General features: G+C 43.2%; 1 protein-coding gene across 1 annotated transcript; it reads left to right on the forward strand.

The window, feature by feature from the left end:
- Positions 1-19,067: 19,067 nt before the first annotated feature.
- Positions 19,068-20,465, forward strand: LOC309560546 (uncharacterized protein; the record flags this gene model as incomplete). The annotated part of the gene is made up of 1 exon (XM_082264175.1): positions 19,068-20,465. The coding sequence occupies exon 1, from the start codon at positions 19,281-19,283 to the stop codon at positions 20,463-20,465; it is 1,185 nt and encodes a 394-aa protein (XP_082120301.1). The 5' UTR covers positions 19,068-19,280.
- Between the last annotated feature and the right edge of the window lie 4,303 nt (positions 20,466-24,768).

Below are 24,768 nucleotides of genomic sequence, written 5' to 3' on the forward strand. Positions count from 1 at the left end.
ATCCTAATTAAGCACTTTAGGTGTGTCCATCAAATTTGCATACATGTATTGTCTTGTTGCACTGTCAGAACCTTACAACCATTTAGCACTAAGGATGTACCCATTTCTCCTTTTACTAATTTCCTTGCAACACTATATATAATTTGATGCACTGGCAGCACTTTACCTGACACATTTTTTATTGCATATCCCCAGCAAGCGCTATAGGTACCCCTTTTCCTTGTGGCTATTTACATTATACCTCTACTTTTACTATAGCAGCTGCACCTCCTTTTTTAGCTTAACTGATAACTTTAACCATTTAATCCTTTAACACTTGTGGCTATTTACATTATACCTCTACTTTTACTATAGCAGATGCACCCCCTTTTTTAGCTTAACTGATCACTTTAACCATTACCCCGGTCCATTTGGCGCAAGGGATATATGCCTAGTATATTTTTTCTTTAGTGAGGAAGTAAAATGAGCAATTTACGCTCTTAGAAAACCTGAAGGTGTTTTTTTACAGAGGTGGTCTACTGCAAGGATTACTGCCCTCGTTCTGACGTCCGTGGCCATACCTCACATGTATAGAGCAATTGCTTTTTACATATGACACCAGACCGATGCTTGATTTCGCCTTTGCGTGCAAACACAGGGGGGCAGGGGCGCTTGAAATTTTTTTTTTTAATTATTATTTATTTTTATTTTTTATTTTATTTTGACACATTCCCTTTCATTTTTTTTAATCATTTTTGCTGTTATCAAAGGAAATTTAAATATCCCCTATAATAGCAATAAGTAGTGACAAATTGGGGTCTATTAGACTCTAGATTTCTCCTCTGCCCTTAAAGCATCACACCACACCAAGATTTGTGTGATAAAATACTTTCCAAATTTCCCAGTGGCGCTGTTTATATCTGGCGAAAACCGAAGTCATAAAATGCTCATAGCTTCCGGTATCTAATGCCCCGTACACACGTGCAGATTATCTGAAGACTTTTGTCTTCAGATTTACCTTTTCTATGTAGTGCAAGGGCCTGCCGGATTGCATACAAATTGAAAGTGTTTAGGTTTGACCTCATATTATATGGTTTTGGTAAGTCTGCAGACAAAAGTCTTCATATAATCTGCACGTGTGTACGGGGCATTAGGCCATAGAGGTGATTGGAGCCAAGTATTGTGTGAAGAAAACAGAATTGAGTTGCCCTCAATTTATCCACTGTTCTAAATGCATGTAGGCTCTCATACACCAGAGTTAGAACCATACTATTCAAACGGGCCTTGGCAAGGCACTTCCACATATACACTATATTTTCAAAAAATATTGGGACACCTGCCTTTACATGCACATGAACTTTAATGGCATACCAGTCTTAGTCCGTAAGGTTTAATATGGAGTTGGCCCACCCTTTGCAGCTATAACATCCTCAACTCTTCTGGGAAGGCTGTCCACAAGGTTTAGGAGTGTGTCTATGGGAATTTGACCAGTCTTCCAGAAGTGCATTTGGGAGGTCAGGCACTGATGTTGGATGAGAAGGCCTGGCTCGCAGTCTACGCTCTAATTCATCCCAAAGGTTTTCTATCGGGTTGAGGTCAGGACTCTGTGCAGGCCAGTCAAGTTCCTCCAAGTCATGTTCCTCCACCCCAAACTTGCTCCTGTGCTTTGTGCACTGGTCCAAATAATTTGGTGGAAGGGGATTTATGGTGTGGAGTTGTTTTTCAGGGATTGAGCTTGGCTCCTTATGCCCTGTACACACGTACCGATCGTCGGCCGAACGATCGGCCGTCTTTTGTCCAGGGCTGTCGGTGTCTGTTGAAAAGTGCAAAAGACTGCACAAGAATTTTGTCCGCCGACTACAGCCGACTGCAGAAGTGATGTCATGTAATGGTTAACTTTCCCTGTGTTTTTTCTTTTCTGAGCATGCCCAGTCTTGCAAATCTGCTGTCTGTCGGCCGAATTCTGTACTGACTGGCGAACAATCGGCCGCTCTGGTGTCGGCATACAAAAATTTTCATGCTTGCAAGACAGATTATTTTCGGCCGAAAGTGCGCTGTCGGCTGTCGGAAGCATCATACTAACAAGCCTACAATCGGCAGATCGGTCGTCGGCCGAAGCTTTTCGGGCCGACGATCGGTACGTGTGTACGGGCCTTTAGTTCCAGTGAAGGGAACTCTTAAGGTGTCAGCATACCAAGACACTTTGGACAATTTCATGCTCCCAACTTTGTGGGAACAGTTTGGGGATGGTCCCTTCCTGTTCCATAATAAGACTGCGCATATTAAATAAAAACCCCATTTTTGATTAATTATTGGGTTTGAAGGTACAATTTACACCTTGTTGCCTAGATATTTTTTATGGTTGCAGGTAAAATTTTTGTACATTCAGCAAAAATGAAGAGGAGATAGGCAGTTTTACCTTGTTTTGACAGACACTGAGAAACGTTGGGAAAACTGAATGATATTTTGCCAAATATGGAAGGAATGCTATAAATCTATTTTGTCTAGTTTTTACAAGATCCAAGAAAAACACAAACACAGGGAAGGCATTATCTATGTATAAATGTATAAATACATAGCTCCCAACTGTCCCTGATTTGGAACAAAGTACCTCTGTCCCTTTTTGCCGCTTTATATTTCCCTCATTTTGGTCTGATCTATATAGTTGTATATAAATTGCACTGTTTATTAATCAAAAAGTATTCCCAGTGCTCAACTTTCATCCAATTTCTAAATTGCTGCATCTGTAAATGTTGAAAGCCAATATAAATATAAATATGATGCAAATATGATAAAATATATATAAGGGGGTGTGGCAGGAGCTGTGTCCTATGCATATATACCTTTGCTAATAGGTATCCCTCGTTCTCATATCAAAAAGTTGGGAGGTATGTAGATACTACAAACTTGCTCTGTATCTTATGCCTCGTACACACGCATCGATAGTTGGCCGTGAATTTTCGGCCAACGTCCGATCGGCCGATTTTCGGCTTGTTAGTATGATGCTTTCGACAACCGACTCCGACTTTTCGGCCGAACAAAATCTGGTGTGCAGGCTATAAAATTTTTGTTGGCCGTCAACACAACGGCCGATTTTCCGTCAGTCAGTACAGATTTTAAGACTCAAAACCACTAGGTTGTATGGCTGGTTCTATACAGTACATCTATCAGATTTATTGCTTACTTCATTAGGTCTTCACATTTGCCAGGACTGTATAACATCCACTTGCTTGGGAGTATAAGACATGGCATTAAAGATGCATTTTTTAAATACTGTATCTGATAGCTTGAACATAAACACCAATGTGCACGCACCATTGTTACTGATTGTTAAACCATGTTTTCAGTATTTATTATAGGTTATAAGTATGGTATTTCCCTAAATGACAAAGACCCAGGGAGCTGAATTTTGTTTTAAGTTCATCCCTTTAGTCAGTGCAGAGGCGCTGTTATCTTAATTAGAAAGGCCTTCATGTTACCTGCTCTATGAATTCGTTTTAATTCCTTATCACTCCTTGTGACATAGATCTTTGTTAATAAGTAATTATATTTTAAAATACAAAGATTGACATCAATTAAAAGCATTCATTTAAAAATAGCAAAAAGCAGTAATGATTGCCGCGTTGTTCACATAAAATAGATGTAGCACCCTACAGGTAGGTGCTAGGTAAATGCATAGTGGGCCTTCTCCGTCTAACAGCAGGGCCAGGATTTCTTTTTGGTCAGGGTGTTATGGCTTTCAGGTGTGTCTGCTGAGGGGGGAGTCTCCCCACTGGCTCTGTGAGAGGTTTCTCATAGGGCAGTGGAGGAAACTCAATTAGGGACACATTCAAGCTTGCAACTACCCCAGAAGGCAGATTTTGCCACAAAGGATTCTGGGAGAGGGTATAAGTTTGAGGGGAGTGCATGACTCAGCATCTTTGGCATGAAGCAGAGTCCCAGGAGGGAGAGTACGGCTGTCTCTCCTCCTGTCAGAGGAAGCAGAGTCCCAAGAGGGAGAGTAAGGCTGTGTCTCCTCCTGTCAGAGGAAGTGGATGTCTCTGGGTGCTGCCTGAAAATCCAGAGGGTGCTGAGTTGAGCTGAAGGGGATCCGGTGTGCCGAGAACCAGCGGAGAGAGAGGGGTCCAGTCCCAGGAAAGCCTACAAAGGTCGTGAGTACTGTGGATTGCCCCTGGGGGTTAGCCTAGTGTCAGAGGGAACCACTCCAGAGAAGGTTCTGGGATCAAAGAGTCAGCTAGCAGTAAAGGGGGTGCCCGGTCAGAGGACCCTGAAGTGTTAGAGGGGGTACTCAGGTTGAGGACCCTGAAAGTGTTAAAGGGGGCGCCTGCAGTTTGGGCCCTGAAGAGTCAGTGTACAGTGTGGAGGGCACAGGTTGAGAGTTGCAGCAGCTCCAGGATGTTCAGTGACTTTTGAGCAAAGCAATGTCAGAAGTCAAGTATTCTACAGTCCTGGATCTTAAATTAAATTTGAGGTTCCAGCACAGTTTTCAGTGATGCAGTATATTCAAGCGTCAGGAAGCGTTGGCTAGTGTCGGCTGGCGTCAAGACAGCGCTAACAGACAATGTTCTAGAAGAGTCCTAAAATTGTACCTAGTTGAGCCAGAGGAGTATCCCACTCATTCCCTTCTCCCATCCCCTAAATACAATAAAACAAACAAACCAAAGATGCCGGACTGGTCCTTGTCTCTGTTCTCACACCTGGGGTCACAGTTCAAATGGGCTGAGAGTGTTACCGGTAACAATGACAGACCCACCTTAGGCTCAAGGCCTAGAAAACCTGCTACATTTGGGGGCTCATCTGGGATTTTTCCATTAGTTACTGGGCCAGTTGCCCCTGGCAACGGCAAAAGGAACAGTCAAAAAAATCTATTTCTGTGCCCGAAACTGTTGTTCAAGCACCAGGCCAGCTGTGAGACTGCAACTGTGGGAGCCAAGGGGAGTGGGCTGAAGCTAGAAGCCCATATGGAAGGTTGTTTGTGGCAACGCATATGTTCTTAGAGAACTTGTAATTTAATGAGGACTTTTCATATGGACTATGAGATGTACTCTGCTGTCAGAAGATGGAGAGCAGGGGGAAAAAGTGTTAAAGTATATGAGTGCTGCAACTGCCTAACAGAGAAAAGTCCTAGAGTGGACAGTGAAGAAGGCATCAGGGGTCCCAGGGAGGACAGAGAAGAGGACGCCGGAGGTCCTAGTGCAGACAGTGAAGATGGAGGCCGGGGGCACAGGAAGAGAGGTGCCAGGGGCCTGGTGTATGTGCATGCTATATGGATGGATGTTGACCTTGCATTTGACAGCGGGACATTTATTCTCTATAGTTGTTGCACCGATACTGTGGGGATCCTAGTTGACCATGCCGAAGGGGGCAGTGGGGCTAATCCCAGAGCCAGTATGGAAATCAAGAATTGCACATGTGTGGCAAGGAAGAGAAGTATCGGCCGTGCGACCGACAGCGGGATATTACTCTTGCCAAGCAAGGAGGGACAGCTGGCTTCAGTAAAGGAAGGTGCAGCTGTGGACCTTGTACAATTGAGACGGGTGGATGCACGTCTAGCAAGTGACATGATCCGCTTAAAAGCTATTTCCCAGAGGCCTGCAGTGAACAAGCATGACAGGGGAAGAGTTACAGTACCGCGCGGGAAAGCGCGCCACATGCAGATTTGCCCAGTAGGAGGAGTCATTGCCTAATATGGCGAAAGGGTGGAGACAAAGGGAACATCTGGCCAATCAGGAGTGACTCAGGGGATCCTATTAATATCCCCTCCTTCGGGTATGGCCGTGCGGGAGACACGTGTAGGAGAGAGGAGCATGTCATTTGTGAGAGAGATGGAGAGTGTGCCCGCTACCATTGCCACCATGAAAATAAGGTATTGTTCACCAAGTCATCCTGAGAGAAAGCAAGAGACTTAACCCCATTCATCTAAAGTAGCAGGATGAATTAACAGCCTGGCTGTTCCATACTTACAAGTGAGTAGTGAAGATAGAAGTCCTCAGATATTGTGAATAGTTAAATTGTAGTATTCCCACTATTCTCTGCTCCTATCCCCATTACAAAATAAACAACAAAAAAAAAAAAACAATACCCCTGGACTGTTTATTGAAGTGAAGAGACAAGATGATTGTAAGAATTGCATTTGCTTATAGCCTTGTGTTGTGTTGGTAACCAGGGGAGCCAGCAGAGTTAATATTCAGCAGTCCCTAGGGGAGCAGTGCTACACCAACTAACGTACATCCATCCTCAGGATCCTTCTACAGCCCTAGAGGATTGCTGGGACCTGCATTCCACCATGAAGATGCCAATCCTAAATACTGCCATCGTGGACTCTTCTGTGCAGGTATGCTGGGACAGTCACAACCAGGGGCGTAACTACAGGGGTTGCAGGGGTTGCAATCGCTACCGGGCCCCATGCTCCAGGGGGCCCGGTAGCAAACCAGTGGGTGAACTTCTAGGATCTCAAAGGTCACACTTGCGACCGGGCCCTGGCATTTCACCACTGTGGGGAGGCCCCAAGATTGCAGGAAGGGGGCCCACTGCAGAACTTGTGAAAGGATCCTGATGCGGGACCATAATAAAAGGCCATGCAATGAGATTAAAGAGCCCCAGGATTAGTGGGAAGAGCCCCGGGCTTGAAGGGAAGGGCCCCGGCCAGGGGTCTGGGGGGCCCTTCATGGTTTCTTGCATCGGGGCCCTGAAGGTTCTAGTTACGCCTCTGGTCACAACCCTGAGTTAGGTGCTAGTTTAGGGAAAACCTTTGTTTAACTGTCATGCCATTTTATTTAAGTAAAGCTTTTTAAACTTTGCCTTTGCTTGTTCTGAAGATACGTAGGGGGTGTAATGCAAGTAACTGGCACACATAGCCTGCAGTTCAGGTCAGCTAAGCACATAGAGAGATAATGATAACTGTACAAGAGTTAATTCAGTGTGCAGATACAAGTGGTTACCAAGGGTAACAAAGGTTTCTCTAGCAGCCTGTCATAAGTGTGTACATGTGACAGGTGGGAAAACTTCTAGCAGATGAGTTTTCTTCAATGAGCAGGTCCATCTCCCATAGCAATGGGAGCAGATAAGCACCCCAGAGGCCCCCAGCCTGTACACAGGTATGGAAGAGGAAAAGTTAAGTGAAGTGCATGCATGGAGTCAGAGCTAGGTGCAAGGCAGGGCTCCACACCATTACTAGGATTGAGGTAGCGGTGTATATAAGAGTGATCCTGTGAGCTGCTATGTCTTAAAACTGCAGCCTGCAGCCTGCACTAATAATCACTCCCCAATCGATTAGTGTGAAAAACAAATGGTATTCATTAAAAGTGCTGCACAGTACTGTAAGTGCTATACTAATTAAAATATCCAGTGATAAATAAATAAATTCATAAGATGTATAACAACACACATAATAAATCATCATAAACAGAAATAAAAAGTGATAGTGATATCAATAAAAATAAATAGTGAATGATTATATAAATTGATGAGAAGGTGATATAAGATCCCAATCACCAGTGCTGTGAAAATAGTTGAAACAATATGACAGCTTGTCAGATGTGTCACCTCCACTTTTTTGACCCCCCTAATGGGTGGGTTCTAACCTCAATAAATGTGACCTTGCAATTAAGCTTGGTCTAAAAGAGCTGGTAAACCCTCACAGGGTGATGGTGGATGGTTTCCTTTATTCCTCTTTTAATCCAGGCTCCCAGTGCTAGATATATAGCTCCAGGAGTGCTCTCACATATGGGGAGAAACATAAAACCAGGGTGCATATAACGTATGGTAAAATCAGCTTTATTAAAAAATGTAAATTCACTTGCATGCAGTTGGTGCTCCAGCGCACCAATCTATCCCAGCAGGAAATATAATGATGGTATAAGTGTATATGATGGATGGCCGAGAGCAGACCCTCTCCAGTGGGATCCGTTCCAGGGTACCTGACATTGTGGAGTACACCGATCACCGACACTCACCTGGCCCCTCCCCATGGAGGAGAGGCTTCCATTACCAAGTTAGGGGATTAGGGGACCCGCAGTTGAAGGTTGGGGTGGGGGGGGGGGTCAAGGTGTTTTCTTTAGTATACCATTCTTTTCCCGTTTGTCCCCTCCATAGCTCTGCCCAGCTGGGCACACTCCCAGATTGAACACTCATTCCTAGGCTTTACCATTATGCACATCAGTGGACTCTGTCCAGGACTCAAAGGGCTTATGCACCCTGCTGCAAGATGGTCAGGGGAGACAGGGCAACTACAACTATTCCTCTCATGCTCTGTACCACCTTGCCTGGGACTTAAGCCCTGTAAGATACCCTTTAGATCAGCTCTGCAGGCAACTACACCTTTGCACCACTAGGATATCTTTCTACCATGCCTGATCCTCGACAGGCCCCATCCACAGTGGAATTTATATGGCACCCACTCACTAAGGAGGGACTCATAAAAAGGGGAGTTAACACCTAATTACAATTTTCCCCTTATACATTAATGGCCACAGAACCATCTAGTGGCAGGCAAGCTAACTGCACCTGCCAACAAGAAGAAAGTTTACGTAGCATGCCTTCTCTTTCTCCGGACAGTACTAGCACAGTGTACAAAGTTCTAGGAGTTGGAGTTCAAGATAATGTACACACCATTGTCTCTTGCCCTGCATGAATGTTCTCACAGGTACAGGAAAAGATACTGAGTCTCGGGTGTGGTGAAGTGCACAGCTGTCCACAAAACGTAAAATTAAAAAAAGCGTTTGGAACTATTTCTTAATAAAAAAGGTATCAGTAGGATATTTTGACTCTGAGAGTTTAGTGTGACTTTTAGCATATAGTGATATATACTTATGGAACTTCAATTGTATTTACAGTTGTGTGTTTTTCAGCTATTGTTGCTAACTAATGTGTATGTTTGAGACCACTGTTCTTTGGCATAAGCCAGTCATGTTTAGCTTTAACGTTTGCATGGCTAGTCTAAAATCTGTCCTTAGAATTTCCTGATAAAAAGAACAACTTGTGGTTTCTGGAAAATTGATAAGGTAGCCAGGCCTAGAGACAGCAACAAATTGCAGACCATAAAATGGCCACCATGTTTTTGATTACTGAGTGGAAGTTCTTTATGTAAAATATTGCATGTGTTTTTCATCCAATGTGAAAAGCAAAATCTGTCCAAAAGTCTTCAAATGAATGCGTTCACAGAATATTCTTCCAGAAGACTTGAGAGACATGTTGCAAGTCTGTAAGCAAGCGGCACTTTTTACCTTGCCATTCTTTCATACATTCTATTTTACACAATTTTTTTTTTTTACTGTGTCATTAACACTTGCTTGTGCTGAAGGTGAAGGGAACTGCAGTTTCCTTGGTGTTGTTCCACTATTGTGAGTCAATTAGCAATGGTATACCTTAGTTGAGGAGTTGTTGGTAGTGGGACCACTTTTTTCAACTCTTTCCATTTCATGGGTATGTCTTTGACTAGGGTTTTATGTGCAGGTTCAGAAACTTAAAAACATATCAACAATGGATAGCCTTCATTACTTTCTTATGCAATGTCCTTTGAGCACAGCATGCAATCTGCCAACTTGTTTTATGTTGGTGAGTTTATAAATAGTTGAAAAATATATTGGACAGGGATGACCCAAATAGGCCTGATTGTTTTTAGACAGCTGACTTGTATTACCCTTAACATGTTTCCTTATCTTCTACATCAGTGAAATGACATAGCAGCAATGCTGGTGTCATTTTCTGTACCTAAAGCTCAATTCATATGTCAACAGAACTGACAAAAAATCTGATGTGAAACAATATAAACAAAGCCAGAAAATCAGGAAGGAGGGCAAATACTTTTTCACAGCTCTATATCTATCTATCTATCTATCTATCTATCTATCTATCTATCTATCTATCTATCTATCTATCTATCTATCTATCTATCTATCTATCTATCTATATTTTTCGCTCCATAAGACGCACTTTGTTCACTCCCAAAAATGGGGGGATCACTCTGGAGCTGTTGGTTAATCAGTGGAGGCAGTCTGCAGGTGCGGCTGGCTTCCTTTTCCTCTGTGACCAATACACTGTGTGTAACTGGGTCTCTGCTGCCCTCACTGTGAGTACATGCACATCCTGGTCTACTTTGCCTGTGTTGAAGCTTGGGGTATTTTCGTCTAAAGCTGCCACCAGCCTCAAAGCACTGAAGATTTTTTGGGAAGGAATGCGTTTTGTTTTTCTTTATCTTTTTTTGGAAAAAAAAAAGAGAGCAATGTATGTGGCCAGGACGGAATAAATTTTCGTCAGTTGGTCACCCTGAATACACCTGATCGAGTGTGGAGCCACAGTGTAGTGGGGATGAATGCAAACTAAGCACTCTGTAACCTTGATTTTAATTCCCCAGGAGATCACATACTGAAATATTGACACGGCTGTGAATGCTGTCACTTGGCGAATGCTTCACATCATCTTATCACTAATTTGGAGGATATGTCAGCAATACCTTAAAGGGAGGATACGTTGCCAGGAAGGAGAATGTGTCTATGCCTTAATGGGGTAGTCAGAGTTTCTCCTGTCCACTATTTATAGTCTCAAAGTTACTGTGAACACTGGATGTAGTTACGATTCCCAAGTGTTTGTGTATAACTTGCGCTGCTTTACAATACTGTTGCTACCTGCTGCAGAGACAACAACAAGGTTACTTCTGTTTGCAGGCGACAGACAACAGCATAAGCTGGCACTTTATGTGCAGCCTGTGGCTATCCTATTAGTCCTTATTGCTTAGAGCAGATAAGGTTCTCCATGAGTGGAGGAGAAAGGGCTCTGGTTGGGAAGCTTGTGTTAAGTTTTCTCAGTTCAGGTAAAGGCTTGTTTGCCTGGCTCTTGGAGATGGCCCAGGACTACAGCATCAGAGTTGCCTTAGTGGAGATAGCCTATGGTCACACCACACCACCCTGTATGTGCTTGATCTCAGAAGCTAAGCAGGTTTAGACCTGGTTAGTGGATGAATGGGGGAACACCTGGGAACACTGGGTTCTGTACAGTAGCACATATACCTCTTAACCAGAAGAGCGCAGTAATACTGATAATTGTGCACTTAGCTTCTCTAGGTTTCTGAGTCAAGCTGCCCCAGTGCTGTGGGGGACAGTTCACCACTCTAAGTCCATGGGGGCCCTTACATGTTCTACATTCTGAGGCTTTGCAAAGTCTAACAGCCATAGGCATGCCTCCTCAAAGCAGAGGCAACAGGGGGTTTGTGGTTTCAGAAGCCTTGGTGCCCTGGATGTTTTGGGGCTGCATTTCCCATGATGCTCATGCACTCTGAAGTGTAGTTGGGCATTGTGGGAGGTGTGGTTGTGGGGTGCCGAGGTTCGCCATCACTGTTCTAGAGCTCAGATTCAGGTTTTTTAAAAAAGAAAAGCAGTGTACAATGTTTGCATTACCTCCCATACCCTGGAAGACCTTTTTCAATGTTTGGGGATCAATGATAGCTAATGTTCTCATCCCTGCAGCAGTTTCCTGCTTCCTTACCATAGCCCCATACTCCACCAATCTGTCAATAGTTTTAAGGAGTGATTTGTGGCTCAGGGCATTCTTTTGATACGGATGCAGAGGTGGAGCATGAATATTCATTCCTTCTCTTGGGTCCCAAATTTCAGATGGCCTTTGGAATTATCTTAATGCTAAGCACGTGCAGGGATTTATGAAGGTTCCTGTCTTTATGACAGAATCCTGGAAAACCATTTTTCTGGTGGTAAGGAAGGGAGGCTGGTGCCCTTTTCTGGACTTAGCAAACGCTAGTCTACATATTCCTATAGTCTGGGTTCGCCAGCACTTCTCAGGTTTTTCTAGCAGACGATGACTTGGCCTAGGTCATGGTATGTTTTTTGGTTGGCATTCTCCCCAGAACCCTCTTGAGGGTACTATAAATCTTTATGGCATTTATTTCCTCAAGTGATATCTTGCTGATAGCGAAGTAAGGGTGCTGCTGCTAAGTAACGTTTTAGCCTGCAGGACCCTCTAGATCCTGGAGTATCTTGTCAATTTTTAGTAGATTCAAATCCAGTCTACTTAAGTCCTGGATTGCTGTTCATTGCAAGCGAAGGTCATGTCCATCCTTCTGGGTCTGGGTATCTTTTTGGTCACGGCACCCGCCCCAGAACCCTTCTGGAGGTACTATCAATCCTTAGGGCATTCGTTTCCTCAGTGATATCCTGCTTAGAGCGACATAGGAGCACTGCTGCTAGTTAACGCCTTAGCCTGCAGGACTCTCGAGAGCTTTCATCTTGTCAAGTTTAAGTAGAATTGAATTCAGTCTACTTATTCCTAGATCGCTGTTCAGTGCTAGTTAAGGCCATGCCCATCTTTCTGGGGCCTGGGATCCTGAGCATTATCTGGACTATATCCTGGTGTTGGCTCACTCCAGGGATTTTCTCATAGACCACCGGGATCAAGTCTTGCAGACCCAATCAGAATATGGGTGGATGGTGAATGTGCAGAAGAGCCAACTTGTTCCATCCAATGCCTAACCTACCTGGGCAGGGGATTCAGTACAGTCCAATACAAGATTTTCCTGTGAAGAGAGAAGATTGATTGAGTCTGTGCGGGGACCAAGGGGCTAAGGTCCTCAAAGGAAATCATGGTTTCTCGAGGCATGAGTTTTTTTAGGTCTCCTAATGGCCTGTATCCCGGCAGTACCTTGGGCACGGTGGCACAGGAGAAGGTTTCAGTTCTGCCTTCTAAGCCAGTGGTGCCGCGGTTCTCTCAGCCAGAGGTTCCAGGTTCCTCGCTTAGTTTCCAACAACCCTCTGTGGTGGACCAAGAGGAGCAACCTCTCCCTGGGCGGGCCCGTCAGCCCTGGAGACTGGATCACAATTACTTCGGGTGCCAGTCTCCAGAGTTGGGGGGGCGCATTGCCTACAACTGAAAGTGCAGGGAGTGTGGGACCAGAGTTTGCCATGTTCCTCGATTCTCCTAGAACTAACAGGGGCCAGGGAGGCGCTGAAGACGTTTCTGCCCCTAATCCAAGGCAGGAGAGTCAGACTTCTCATGGACAATACGACGGCAGTATCGAACATTGTGAAACAAGGGGGGACAAGAAGTCTGCAACTTCTCCAGGTAACTGCAGAGATCTTCTCCTTGGCCGAAGCCCATTTGTTGGACTGTTCAGCATCGTGTCTCTCGGGCCCTCAGAATACCCTAGCAGACCAATTGAGTAGGAACTTCGCCAACTACACAGGATGGATGCTAAATCCAAAATATTTGTCGAGCAATGGGGGTTCCCGAGATAGACTTAATGGCGACACATTTCAACTGTCAAGTTTTTTTCCCACTTCTTTTGCCCGCAAGCTCTGGCCCAGGATGCTCTCTATCAGAAGTGGGGCTTCAAGCAGGTCTACCTATTTCCACCAATTACTCTGATCCTCAAATCATTGGTGAAGATCATGGAGGAGGGATTACCCGCTATTGTGATAGCTCCATTCTGGCCGAGGAGGTCATGGTTTCCCCTTGGTCGTCTGGTGGCGTGTCCTCCAATAAGGCTCCCTCAGGTCAGGGACCTTCTCATCTGCAATGGCCACACTCACCCCAACTCGGCCCGTATAGCCTTGACTGCATAGAATTTAAAAGGAGCAAGCTCCAGAACCTGAATTTCTCAGCTCAGTAATGTCCACCATTCTGTCATCCAGGAAAGAATCTACTAGGGCCACTTATTATATAGAGTGTGGCAGAGGTTCGAGGCTTTCTCAGTCCAACAGGGATTTTCTTTCCGTTTCCCCTCAGTGGCGAATATATTGGATTTTCTGCAGTACAGCCTCGACTCGGGACTAAGCTTCACCATGCTTAAAGTACAAATTTCAGCACTTTCGGCCCTTACCAAAACCTCATGGTCAAAGGAGTCTCTAGTAGTTAGACTCCTCCGTGCGGCAATCAAGATATGCCCGCCTATTCGTCCTTTTCTTTCCAAAGTGGGATTTACCATTAGTATTAAACAGGGTTTCTAAAAAGCCCCTTTTTTTCCCAAATTCGGACAGTCCTTTATGGTACCTGACAATTGTGATACGATTCTGATATGGTCGTGTGAGTGACTGGTATAGTATTAGATAGAGTCCATATTCAGTCAGTGATAGTAATGACTCCTGTCCTCCATGAAACTAACAAGGTTATTACAGTTCAGAAAAGCAAGTCTGAAGGACTCAAAACAGCACGGGGGATGTGGCTGATAATTGGTTTATAAGTCATGATCACGCGCCACACCTCTTTGAGTCTTTCAACTGCGCATGTCACTGTCTTTTTGGGTTGCACAAGAGGCGCATGACCGTAAGCACGCACAAACAGAACCTAACTTTAACTAGTAGTCCATGTGATCATCACGGTTATGAGCAGCGATCAAATTAGCCAATCACTAGGGGTAAACGAGACCGCGCAAGGCATGGTATTAATGGGATTCTATCCATAAAGTTCAGGGACAGCCCAGGGGAAAACGGGATTTTCTTTTTTTAGCCACGGCGGACGCGTTGTGTGATGCAGATGACATTGACGGGTACCTCCTACGATCGATGATGAGTCCCCCGATCATGGAGTGATGATACAATATCCGGTAAATGTATTGATTCTTACTTTCATGATTATGGTGTATTTTAGATTGTAGAAGATAGGTGAATAAAATATGTCTTATGCTTAGAAGTGTGCCTGTTTTGTATAACAGTGAGAGATAAGGAAGAGTCTAATCTAGTTAGCAAGACATAAAATTGGCGTAGTCGGCAGTCCTCTCCCTGAAACATGATCGTTACCTTTGAAGTATTGTAACTTTTTATGAATAAACACTGCAATAGTGATACTTTGTGAGGTGCATGTATTAGTTGAAGGGTACCCCCCCCCCCCGTGTTAATATTGCACTTTGCCAAATAATACTATCATGTTCAGGAAAAAGGATAAAACCAAAATTGAGGCGAAAGTGGAGGTTCCCGGCTGGTCCGAGCCTCCTTATGATATTATAGCTCATGAACTGGCCACTCATGGGTTGGCGGAATCATGGGAAAGTAAGCTTAAGGATTGTGAGCCCCTCAATGTTGTTAAAGTACTTGAGGGAATCCCTGCCAAGGCAGGTGATGTAGTTACCCTGGCTAGGCGCAGCTGGGGGTGTTGGCATCCGCATATCGCGGAATGCATAAGGCTTTACAGAAAGCCATCAGCGAGCATCACAAGGCGGAGCAATTTTTGCTCGAGTCTGAAGGACGCCGTCTGCTGTTAGAATGTACCAGTAAGCTATTAACCACTTAAGCTCCAGCCCTATTTCGGACACTTTTTGTTTACAAGTTAAAACCAGTATTTTTTCCTAGAAAACTACTTAAAACCCCCAAACATTATATATATATATATATATATATATTTTTAGCAAAGACTCTGGAGAATAAAATGTCGGTCATTGCAATATTTTTTGTTACGCGGTATTTGCGCAGCGGTCTTTAAAACGCCATTTTTTTGGAAAAATTTTGAAAAATCACATTTCACCGCATTTAAAAAATACTAAACAGTAAAGTTAGCCCATTTTTTTTTGGATATTGTGAAATATGATGTCACGCCGAGTAAATAGATACCCAACATGTTACGGTTTAAAATTGCGCCCCCCCCCCCCCCCCCCCCGTGGGATGGCGACAAACTACGGTCAATAGAGATCTCAATAGGCGACGCTTTAAATTTATTTAACGGTTACCAGTTTAGAGTTAGAGAGTAGCTCTTTATTAAATTATTGCTCACGCTCTGGCGATCGTGGCGATACCTCACATGTGTGGTTTGAACAGCGATTTAATTCGCGGCTCGACTTCCGTATACGTTTTTTTTTTTGTGCGCGAGCTAATGGTGACAGGAGCGGCAGGGTTGGTTGCATAGCCCTACGATCTGTCACCGGACGGTGGCAGAACATTTAGATGAGTTCTGCTTACCAGCAGATATGCAACATGTTCATTATATTGATGATATAATGATACAAGGACATTCAGAAGAACAGGTCAAAGAGCAGCTGACCAAACTCCTTTCCCACATGAGATTAAAAGGGTGGGAAATTAACGAAAATAAAATACAAGGACCATCTCAAGTGGTGAAGTTTTTAGGGATTCAATGGAACAAAGGCCATAGGGTGATACTCCCAAAGGCCAAGCAGAAAATATTGAACTTTGTCACACCCAGGAACAAACAAGAAACTCAGTCCTATATTGGACTGTTTGGTTTCTGGAGGCAACACATTCACCATTTGGGACAGCTGATGGCCCCCCTGTACAAGGTAACTAGGAAAAAGTATGAGTTTACCTGGGGGGAGGAGCAGCAAACAGCTTTTGAGCAGGCAAAAGAGGCTATACAACAAGCAGTAGATCTCTGGCCATTTAAGGAGGGAGAAATGGAATTACATGTTTCAGTACAGCATAATTATACTAACTGGTCTCTGTGGCAGAAGCAAGATGGAAGGAGAGTGCCGTTAGGATTTTGGAATAGGAAACTACCCGATGCAGGCCAGAAGTATTTGCCATTAGAATAACAGTTTCTGGCTTGCTATTGGGCACTAGTGGAAACAGAACAGCTGACCATTGGTCATACGGTCTTGCTTAGGCCACAGCTACCTATCATGCAGTGGGTAATGTCAACACCTAAATCTCACCGTATTGGACATGCTCAAGAACAAAGTATTATTAAATGGAAATGGTACATCGGAGAAAGGGCAAAGAAAGGGGAGGGGGGGGGGGGCTGCTACATTGCATGAGAAAATAGCAGATATCCCCCCCGAAGAGGTTAGCCCACTCGAACAAGCCCAACAGTTGGAGGAATCACCAGTGAAATAGGGGAAACCCTATGCGAAGTTGACAGATGAGGAGAAGAACCATACTTGGTTCACCGATGGGTCTGCTAAATATATTAGTGGGCACCGCAAATGGAAAAGTGTAAAATTAGAGAAAACACTGGTAATGGAAGGAGATGGTAAAAGCAGTCAATATGCTGAATTATATGCCATTTTTCTAGCCCTCAGACAGGAGCAGAATGGTGAGTGTCATCTGTATACTGACTCATGGTCAGTGGCTAATGGTTTGGCCACTTGGATTATGGGTTGGAAAAAGCATGATTGGTTAATTCATGGTAAAGAAGTCTGGGGTAAAGAAATCTGGCAGGACATTGAGTCTATTGTACAAAATACAAAATGCACTGTTTTTCATGTTGATGCACATGTACCTCTTGACTCATTGGAGCGATTATTCAACTCCGAAGCAGATGCGGCAGCAGCCATATCCGTATCATCCACTGACTCAGATGCCACCAAAGAAGAGCAGCAATCATTGCTTCAAGGTACAGCCATTTGGGCTCACCAAAAAAGTGGACACCTTGGAGAAAAGGCCACTTACAGGTGGGCACAAGAGAGAGGTATTCCCATAACCACAGATATGGTCAAACAGATAATAGCGAAATGTCCAGTATGTCAACATGTACAAAGACGAGAAGTGCCCCATACAATGATGGGACACATTGGTAGGGGAAAACTTCCTGCGCAAATCTGGCAGATGGACTTTATAGGTCCTCTCCTGGATAGCAGACGATGTAAATATATATGTACGGCTGTAGACACATACTCTGGATTGATGGTTGGTTTCCCGTGTCAATCAGCAACTCAGTGTAGCACGCTGAGGACATTGGAAATCATAGTTCAATATTATGGAATGCCTTTACAAATTCAGACAGATAATGATTCACATTTTACTGGACAACAAGTTAAGGATTATGCCCGGGATCATAACATTGAATGGGTATATCATATGCCCTATTACCCACAAGCTGCAGGGTTGGTGGAAAGAATGAATGGTATCCTTAAGGCAACTTTGAAGAAATTAACAGGTACAGATAGTTATGGGCAATGGAGAAATAATTTAACAGAAGCGTTGCAGATAATTAATAACAGGCCTCTAACAGAATCCACCACTCCTTTAATGAGAATGTTAACACCCAATTTGACAGTCGGAGTAGTCAAAATAGATACAATTATCTATTGGAAGACTCACCCAGATGCAATAGCACCATATAGGGGTAGGCCTGCCTCCGCTGGATTAGACCTACACTCGCTGGAGGTGGCTGTAATAAATCCACATCAGGTACGTATTTTAAGTACAGGAATAGGTTGTAAGATACCTGATCAGCATTATGGGAAGATTGCATCTAGATTCAGCGTCGCCCAGAAAGGGCCTGTGGTCGTTGGAGGAGTGAGTGACTTGGATTACCAAGGAGAAATCAAGGTAATTATGATAAATCTGGGCTCGCCAGATATCATTATAGGAAAAGGGGAACGTATGGCTCAACTCATTCTAATCCCTATCCATCTTGCTGAGTTGAAAGAAGGCCCCCCACCTACTGAACTAACGGTTAGGGGTGATAAGGGATTTGGTTCCACTAACACTTTGAATGTAGGGGCCAAAATCTGGATACAGAATGTGCAAGGACCGCCTTCTCCTGCTGAGGTGATAGCGGTAGGTAAGGATAAAACTCTGTTGATAATGAGACCAGGGCATGAAAAATGGGAATATGTCCCGCAAGAGAAATTTTATCTGCGAGAGTAAGTCACACTGTTTGGGTTTATCCATAGATCAGAAGCGAAGTTATCCCTGGAATCCTTGGTATCGTGTTATTGGTCGTTTATGGAGGTGATGGAGTCACGCCTGGATTTCGCATAACAGATACCAGCAAGGCGATAGTCCAGTGGGGATGGGCGAATGCCAGTGTCATCAGAAGACAGGACGATTTTAATTGTTCGGTAAACCAGATATGTAAGATTTTAAATCTGACAATTAATGGAACTTTGTGGACTGGAGATCCTCTAGATACAGGTTACCAGCCCATGTATGGAGTACATTCCGAACAAGGATATGTGAATATATCCTCAAAAGTGAAGGTGAAATGTTGTAAACAAGAACCGAATTTCCCCCACCTAATTCGGGGAGACAGACTGAGATTGGTTAAAAATTGTTCAGTGACGGCTAATACCACCTTCCGATTTCCTCTAGCAACTTTTAGATGTTCTAATGTGTACAAACGGTTCTGAAATTAAAAATAGAACTATTTGGGCGCAATATCTAATTTTTGCAAATGTGGACACTGCACGAATAGATCCAGGACTTATTAAGAGACTTCCTTCCACTTGTGGGAAAGTGGGACAACATGCGCAAAAGACAGTCATTCATGCTCCAATAACTTTTCCTCCTACCAAGCTTTGCCTATGGGGACGATATAAAAGAGCATGGTATGACACCCTGTTAGGAGGATATGGAACTATTACTGGAACTTTAAATAGCTTTGATATTGAAACTTTAGCTAATAGAATGCACAATGCTGGTAGTAAAATGAATGATGCTTTGACTTTGCAAGCTCGCTGGATGCCGACTATTTGGGCACCCGTAAGAAAACAGTCCGGAATAGATGCTATTATGCTTAATTTACAGGATCCCTCCAATGATTTTGCTTTAGGTTTTGATCAAAATGTTACAAAATTTGTGAATTGGACGGTGTGTTCCTTGCAAACCATTTATCAACAGGTGCAAAAATCAAATTACCAGACAAGTCTAATGACTGGAAATGAAAATGTATGGAGGATCGTATTTGACGCTTCAATATCTCCAAATAATTGGATACATTTGGAACCGCAGATAATGGTGTGCAATGACACAATCTGTCAAGGAATAATAGTAATGTATAATGTAACAAAGACAAGTATAATGTGTAAATTTATAGTTTTACCTTTATTAGTGGGGCCACTTAATAACCAACATTTTTGGGTCCCACAATTTAATGGTCAATATGTGGACGAAAATAATATGACTCATGATCTGACATTCTGTGATTCTACTTTGGAAGGGAAAATTTGTAAATTGCAGTCTTCTGTTTATGAACCTTGTTTATTAAAGAACACTGTAAATCAATTTGAATGGATTATTATGCCTGCAGACTATCGGTGGATGGTGGAAATTGCTCAACAGGTGGTCTGTATGGCAACTAATTTGCCTGCTGTTCCAAAAATGAAGGTGCCCTTCTCCGGATGCTTACACAACGTCTCCATACTAATGTGGGAAAATGAAACATTTATGTTGACTAGAGATATAGATATGGCAGTTAACATAGATTGGGATGCAACTAAATTAAAAGTGCCAAATTGGGATTTTAATCTTACCAAACTCCATAAAATCCTTAATGATTCTTCGGAAATAAAGAAAGTAATTGGACAATTGAACAACAGTATAATTGATCATATGATCAGTACCACTGTAGTAGCTGGAAAACTGGTTAAAGTGGGTTCTAGTATAGCAGGTGCTACCTATCACCATTGGTGGGATGCATTCACTGGTTGGTCGCCATCAGCGACCCAAACATTGAATGCTTTAGTACACCCTTTGTTGGTGGTGACGTGCGCAGTTGTGATTCTATCTATATGGAATTGCTACTTGGCATACAGGGTATGCTGTAAAAAGGAAAAAGTCATTATGGTTTCATATATGGACAGAAGTAATTAAGGACCGTTTGTGATACGATTCTGATATGGTCGTGTGAGTGACTGGTATAGTATTAGATAGAGTCCATATTCAGTCAGTGATAGTAATGACTCCTGTCCTCCATGAAACTAACAAGGTTATTACAGTTCAGAAAAGCAAGTCTGAAGGACTCAAAACAGCACGGGGGATGTGGCTGATAATTGGTTTATAAGTCATGATCACGCGCCACACCTCTTTGAGTCTTTCAACTGCGCATGTCACTGTCTTTTTGGGTTGCACAAGAGGCGCGTGACCGCAAGCACGCACAAACAGAACTTAACTATAACTAGTAGTCCATGTGATCATCGCGGTTATGAGCAGCGATCAAATTAGCCACTCACTAGGGTTAAACGAGACCACGCAAGGTGTGGTATTAATGGGATTCTATCCATAAAGTTCAGGGACAGCCCAGGGGAAAGCGGGATTTTCTTTTTTTAGCCACGGCGGACGCGTTGTGTGATGCAGATGACATTGACGGGTACCTCCTTCGATCGATGATGAGTCCCCCGATCATGGAGTGATGATACAATATCCGGTAAATGTATTGATTCTTACTTTCATGATTATGGTGTATTTTAGATTGTAGAAGATAGGTGAATAAAATATGTCTTATGCTTAGAAGTGTGCCTGTTTTGTATAACAGTGAGAGATAAGGAAGAGTCTAATCTAGTTAGCAAGACATAAAATTGGCGTAGTCGGCAGTCCTCTCCCTGAAACATGATCGTTACCTTTGAAGTATTGTAACTTTTTATGAATAAACACTGCAATAGTGATACTTTGTGAGGTGCATGTATTAGTTGAAGGGTACCCCCCCCCCCGTGTTAATATTGCACTTTGCCAAATAATACTATCATGTTCAGGAAAAAGGATAAAACCAAAATTGAGGCGAAAGTGGAGGTTCCCGGCTGGTCCGAGCCTCCTTATGATATTATAGCTCATGAACTGGCCACTCATGGGTTGGCGGAATCATGGGAAAGTAAGCTTAAGGATTGTGAGCCCCTCAATGTTGTTAAAGTACTTGAGGGAATCCCTGCCAAGGCAGGTGATGTAGTTACCCTGGCTAGGCGCAGCTGGGGGTGTTGGCATCCGCATATCGCGGAATGCATAAGGCTTTACAGAAAGCCATCAGCGAGCATCACAAGGCGGAGCAATTTTTGCTCGAGTCTGAAGGACGCCGTCTGCTGTTAGAATGTACCAGTAAGCTATTAACCACTTAAATAAAAACGGTTTCTTGACAGTTTTGGTCTCAGCCAGACGAGTATCAGACATTGCGGCCTTCTCCTACAAAGAGCCGTTCGTCACCTTCCTTCCGGACAGTGTGGTGTTATGGCCTTCTCTGAAGTCCCTTCCTAAAGTCTCGTCGGAATTTCATTTTAATTGGAAATCGGTTCTCACGGCCTTTTCACCTTCTCAATCAGTCTTGGAGGAGCCTAGATGGCATGATCTGGATATGAAGTCTCTCCTACAGACATAGCTGCCCAGAACGGTCTCGTTCCAGAAAACAGATGCTCTGTTTGTATTCCCAAATGGTCCCAGGATGGGTATGCCGGCCCCTCCAAGAGTCCTCTCGACATGGATAGTTAAAGCAATCCAAGCAGCTTACTTGCTGGAAGGCCTCCCCTCCTCCTCAGGAGATCCGAGCACATTCCACAAGAGTGGTGTCATCTTCCTGGGCAGCTTGGTCCAAAGTATCGGCAGACGTGGTCTGTAAGGCAGCAGGTTGGAGATCTACTAATACCTTCATAAAACACTTTAAGCTGGATGTGATGTCATCCCAGTATGCTCAGATGGGAGCTTCAGTATTGTCTTCTGCTTTATCAAGATATTAAAATTAGTTTTCTTGCAGCAGTACCTGGTGTTTGTAATTTATTCTTCCCGCCCTGTGTTTTGGCTAGTTAAGTCCCGTAGTTTGATGGCATGACGCAGAGCCAGGAAAATGGAAAATTGTTACCAATACTTACCGTAATTTTCCTTTCCTGGCTCTGCATCATGCCAGCACAAACCCTCCCTGGTCCGTCACGAGCTATTACAGAACACCTCCACCAGGTACTGCCTGCCTCTTATGCTATTTCAGGGCTGTCCTATGGGGTCAGAGGGGCGGAGTTGACCCGTAGTCTGATGGCATGACGCAGAGCCAGGAAAGGAAAATTACGGTAAGTATTGGTAATAATTTCCCATTTTATATATACTGTATATATATATATATATATATATATATATATATATATATATGTACATATATATATATGTATATATGTGTATATATATATATATATTTCGAGTCAGAATATTTTTTTTCTTGTTTTCCTCCTCTAAAACCTAGGTGCGTCTTATGGTCATATATATATTATCATAAGTACATATTAAAAAGTGCATGTAATTTTCTTTAAAAATGTCATCCCTATGTGCAAGTAGCTATAAATGCTCTTGGGATGACATTTAGATTCCTAATGCACTGTGTGTGCAAGGGGAGAGCTTCCACGTCAGATTAAACATAGTTCAACCCAAACTCAGTCTGCTCATTTTGGCAAATGGGTGACCGACTGACCATATTTGGTGAGTTAACCAACCTGAATGTCCGGCTGGAGTTTTTAACCACTTAAGCTCCAGAAGAATTTACCCCCTTCATGACCAGGCCATTTTTTTGCTATTCGGCACTGTGCTAATTTAACTGGTAATTGCGCTGGTATACAAGGCTGTACCCAAACAAAATTTATATCACTTTTTACACACAAATAAAGCTTTCTTTTTGTGGTATTCTTTTTGTGGTATTTGACGACCACCAAGTTTTTTATAAAACATATCCAATAAAAAAATTTAAAAAATTGAATTTCTTCATAATTTTTGGCCAAAATGTATTCTGCTACGTGTTTTTGAAAAAAAAAAAAATTCCCAATAAGTGTTTATTGTTTGGTTTTCATGAATGTTAAAATGCCTACAAACTATGGTGTATACATACTGGAATTTTTACTTTTCTATTTTTTTATACTACTAATGGCAGCAATCAGCGAATGATGACAGGATTGCAATATTGCGGCGGTAAATCTGACATTAACTGACGCTGGGGGGAATTGACTAACTGCCATTGACATCACTATTGACATTAATACAGTGACCAGTGATAATACTTTTACACTGTCACTATACTAATGACACTGGCTGGGGAAGGGTTGACATCTAGGGCGATCAAGGGTTTAAAAGTGTACCTAAATGTGTTTAATGTGTGTAAAGTGTGCTGCTTTTACTAACTGATCTCTAAGTTTATCAGAGAAACACAGATATTGTTTCCTGTGTACAGAGCTTTGTGTTGAATGTCAACACAGAGCTCTGGGCTGTGAATGTACACTGTAAATGGGCTGTGATCAGCATGTCCCAGCCGTGAATCATTGGCCGGGACTTGCTGATGGCTCGCAGTGTGTACAATCGCAGTGGTAGCTGGGTGGGGGCATGCATGCATGTGCCCTAGACTCAGAAGTAGGCAACGGCCCACGGGTACATTGCTTTGCCTACAGCTGTCACTCGCCCACAGTACATTGTGGACGGCCAGGCGGCAAGTGGTTAAACAAACATTACCCATAAGTCTGCCAGCTAACAGCAGTAGTACTACTGCCGCAGAATGACAGATCCCATATTTGGTTAATATTGTCACCCAGCATCCTTGGCTAGCTTGTTTACATTCAACAGTTGGCCAGGAATCTCTCATTTTGTGGTGGTAGCATGTTGGGTGAACATCGTCAGGCAGCAGATTGATATGTCAGTAGGTCAACAATGATGGGTGATGGGTCATCCTGATTGAAGAGGATTTACTGGATGATGTGACAGAAGCCGGTTTTATATCTATGGATATTGTTAATGGTTTTCTTTTAAAAAATACATTTTTCATAGGGTGGTTGTTTTTATCTCCTTTTGTCATTTTTGTGTGAATAATAAACAAGGGGTACTATATATCTCATATGTATTTACTCGGTGGGTTGAATATATCGTATGCATACATATACACATGTACATGCTATTTAGTCTATATGCAATATGGATTCACTAAAAGTCACTTAGCTTCCTTTGTAACTGGCCACAATTTCCTTACCAAACAGGACTTCAGGCGTTAAGGATTTGAAGGAAACAGGTTTTTGATCTTTTACAGTCTCTCTCTTTCTTGTGGTGCAGCTTTTGTTTTGTCCCATGGTGAGGGGAAGTCCCCCCTTTCAGCCCTTGGCACAAACTTTATACCCAAAACAAGTGTGGGTGTAGCCCTTTCCCACTTGCATCACTTTCAGGTCTTATATTA

This window comes from Pelophylax lessonae (genome assembly GCF_965119305.1).
Source record: "Pelophylax lessonae genome assembly, chromosome: 7".
Lineage (NCBI taxonomy): Eukaryota > Metazoa > Chordata > Amphibia > Anura > Ranidae > Pelophylax > Pelophylax lessonae.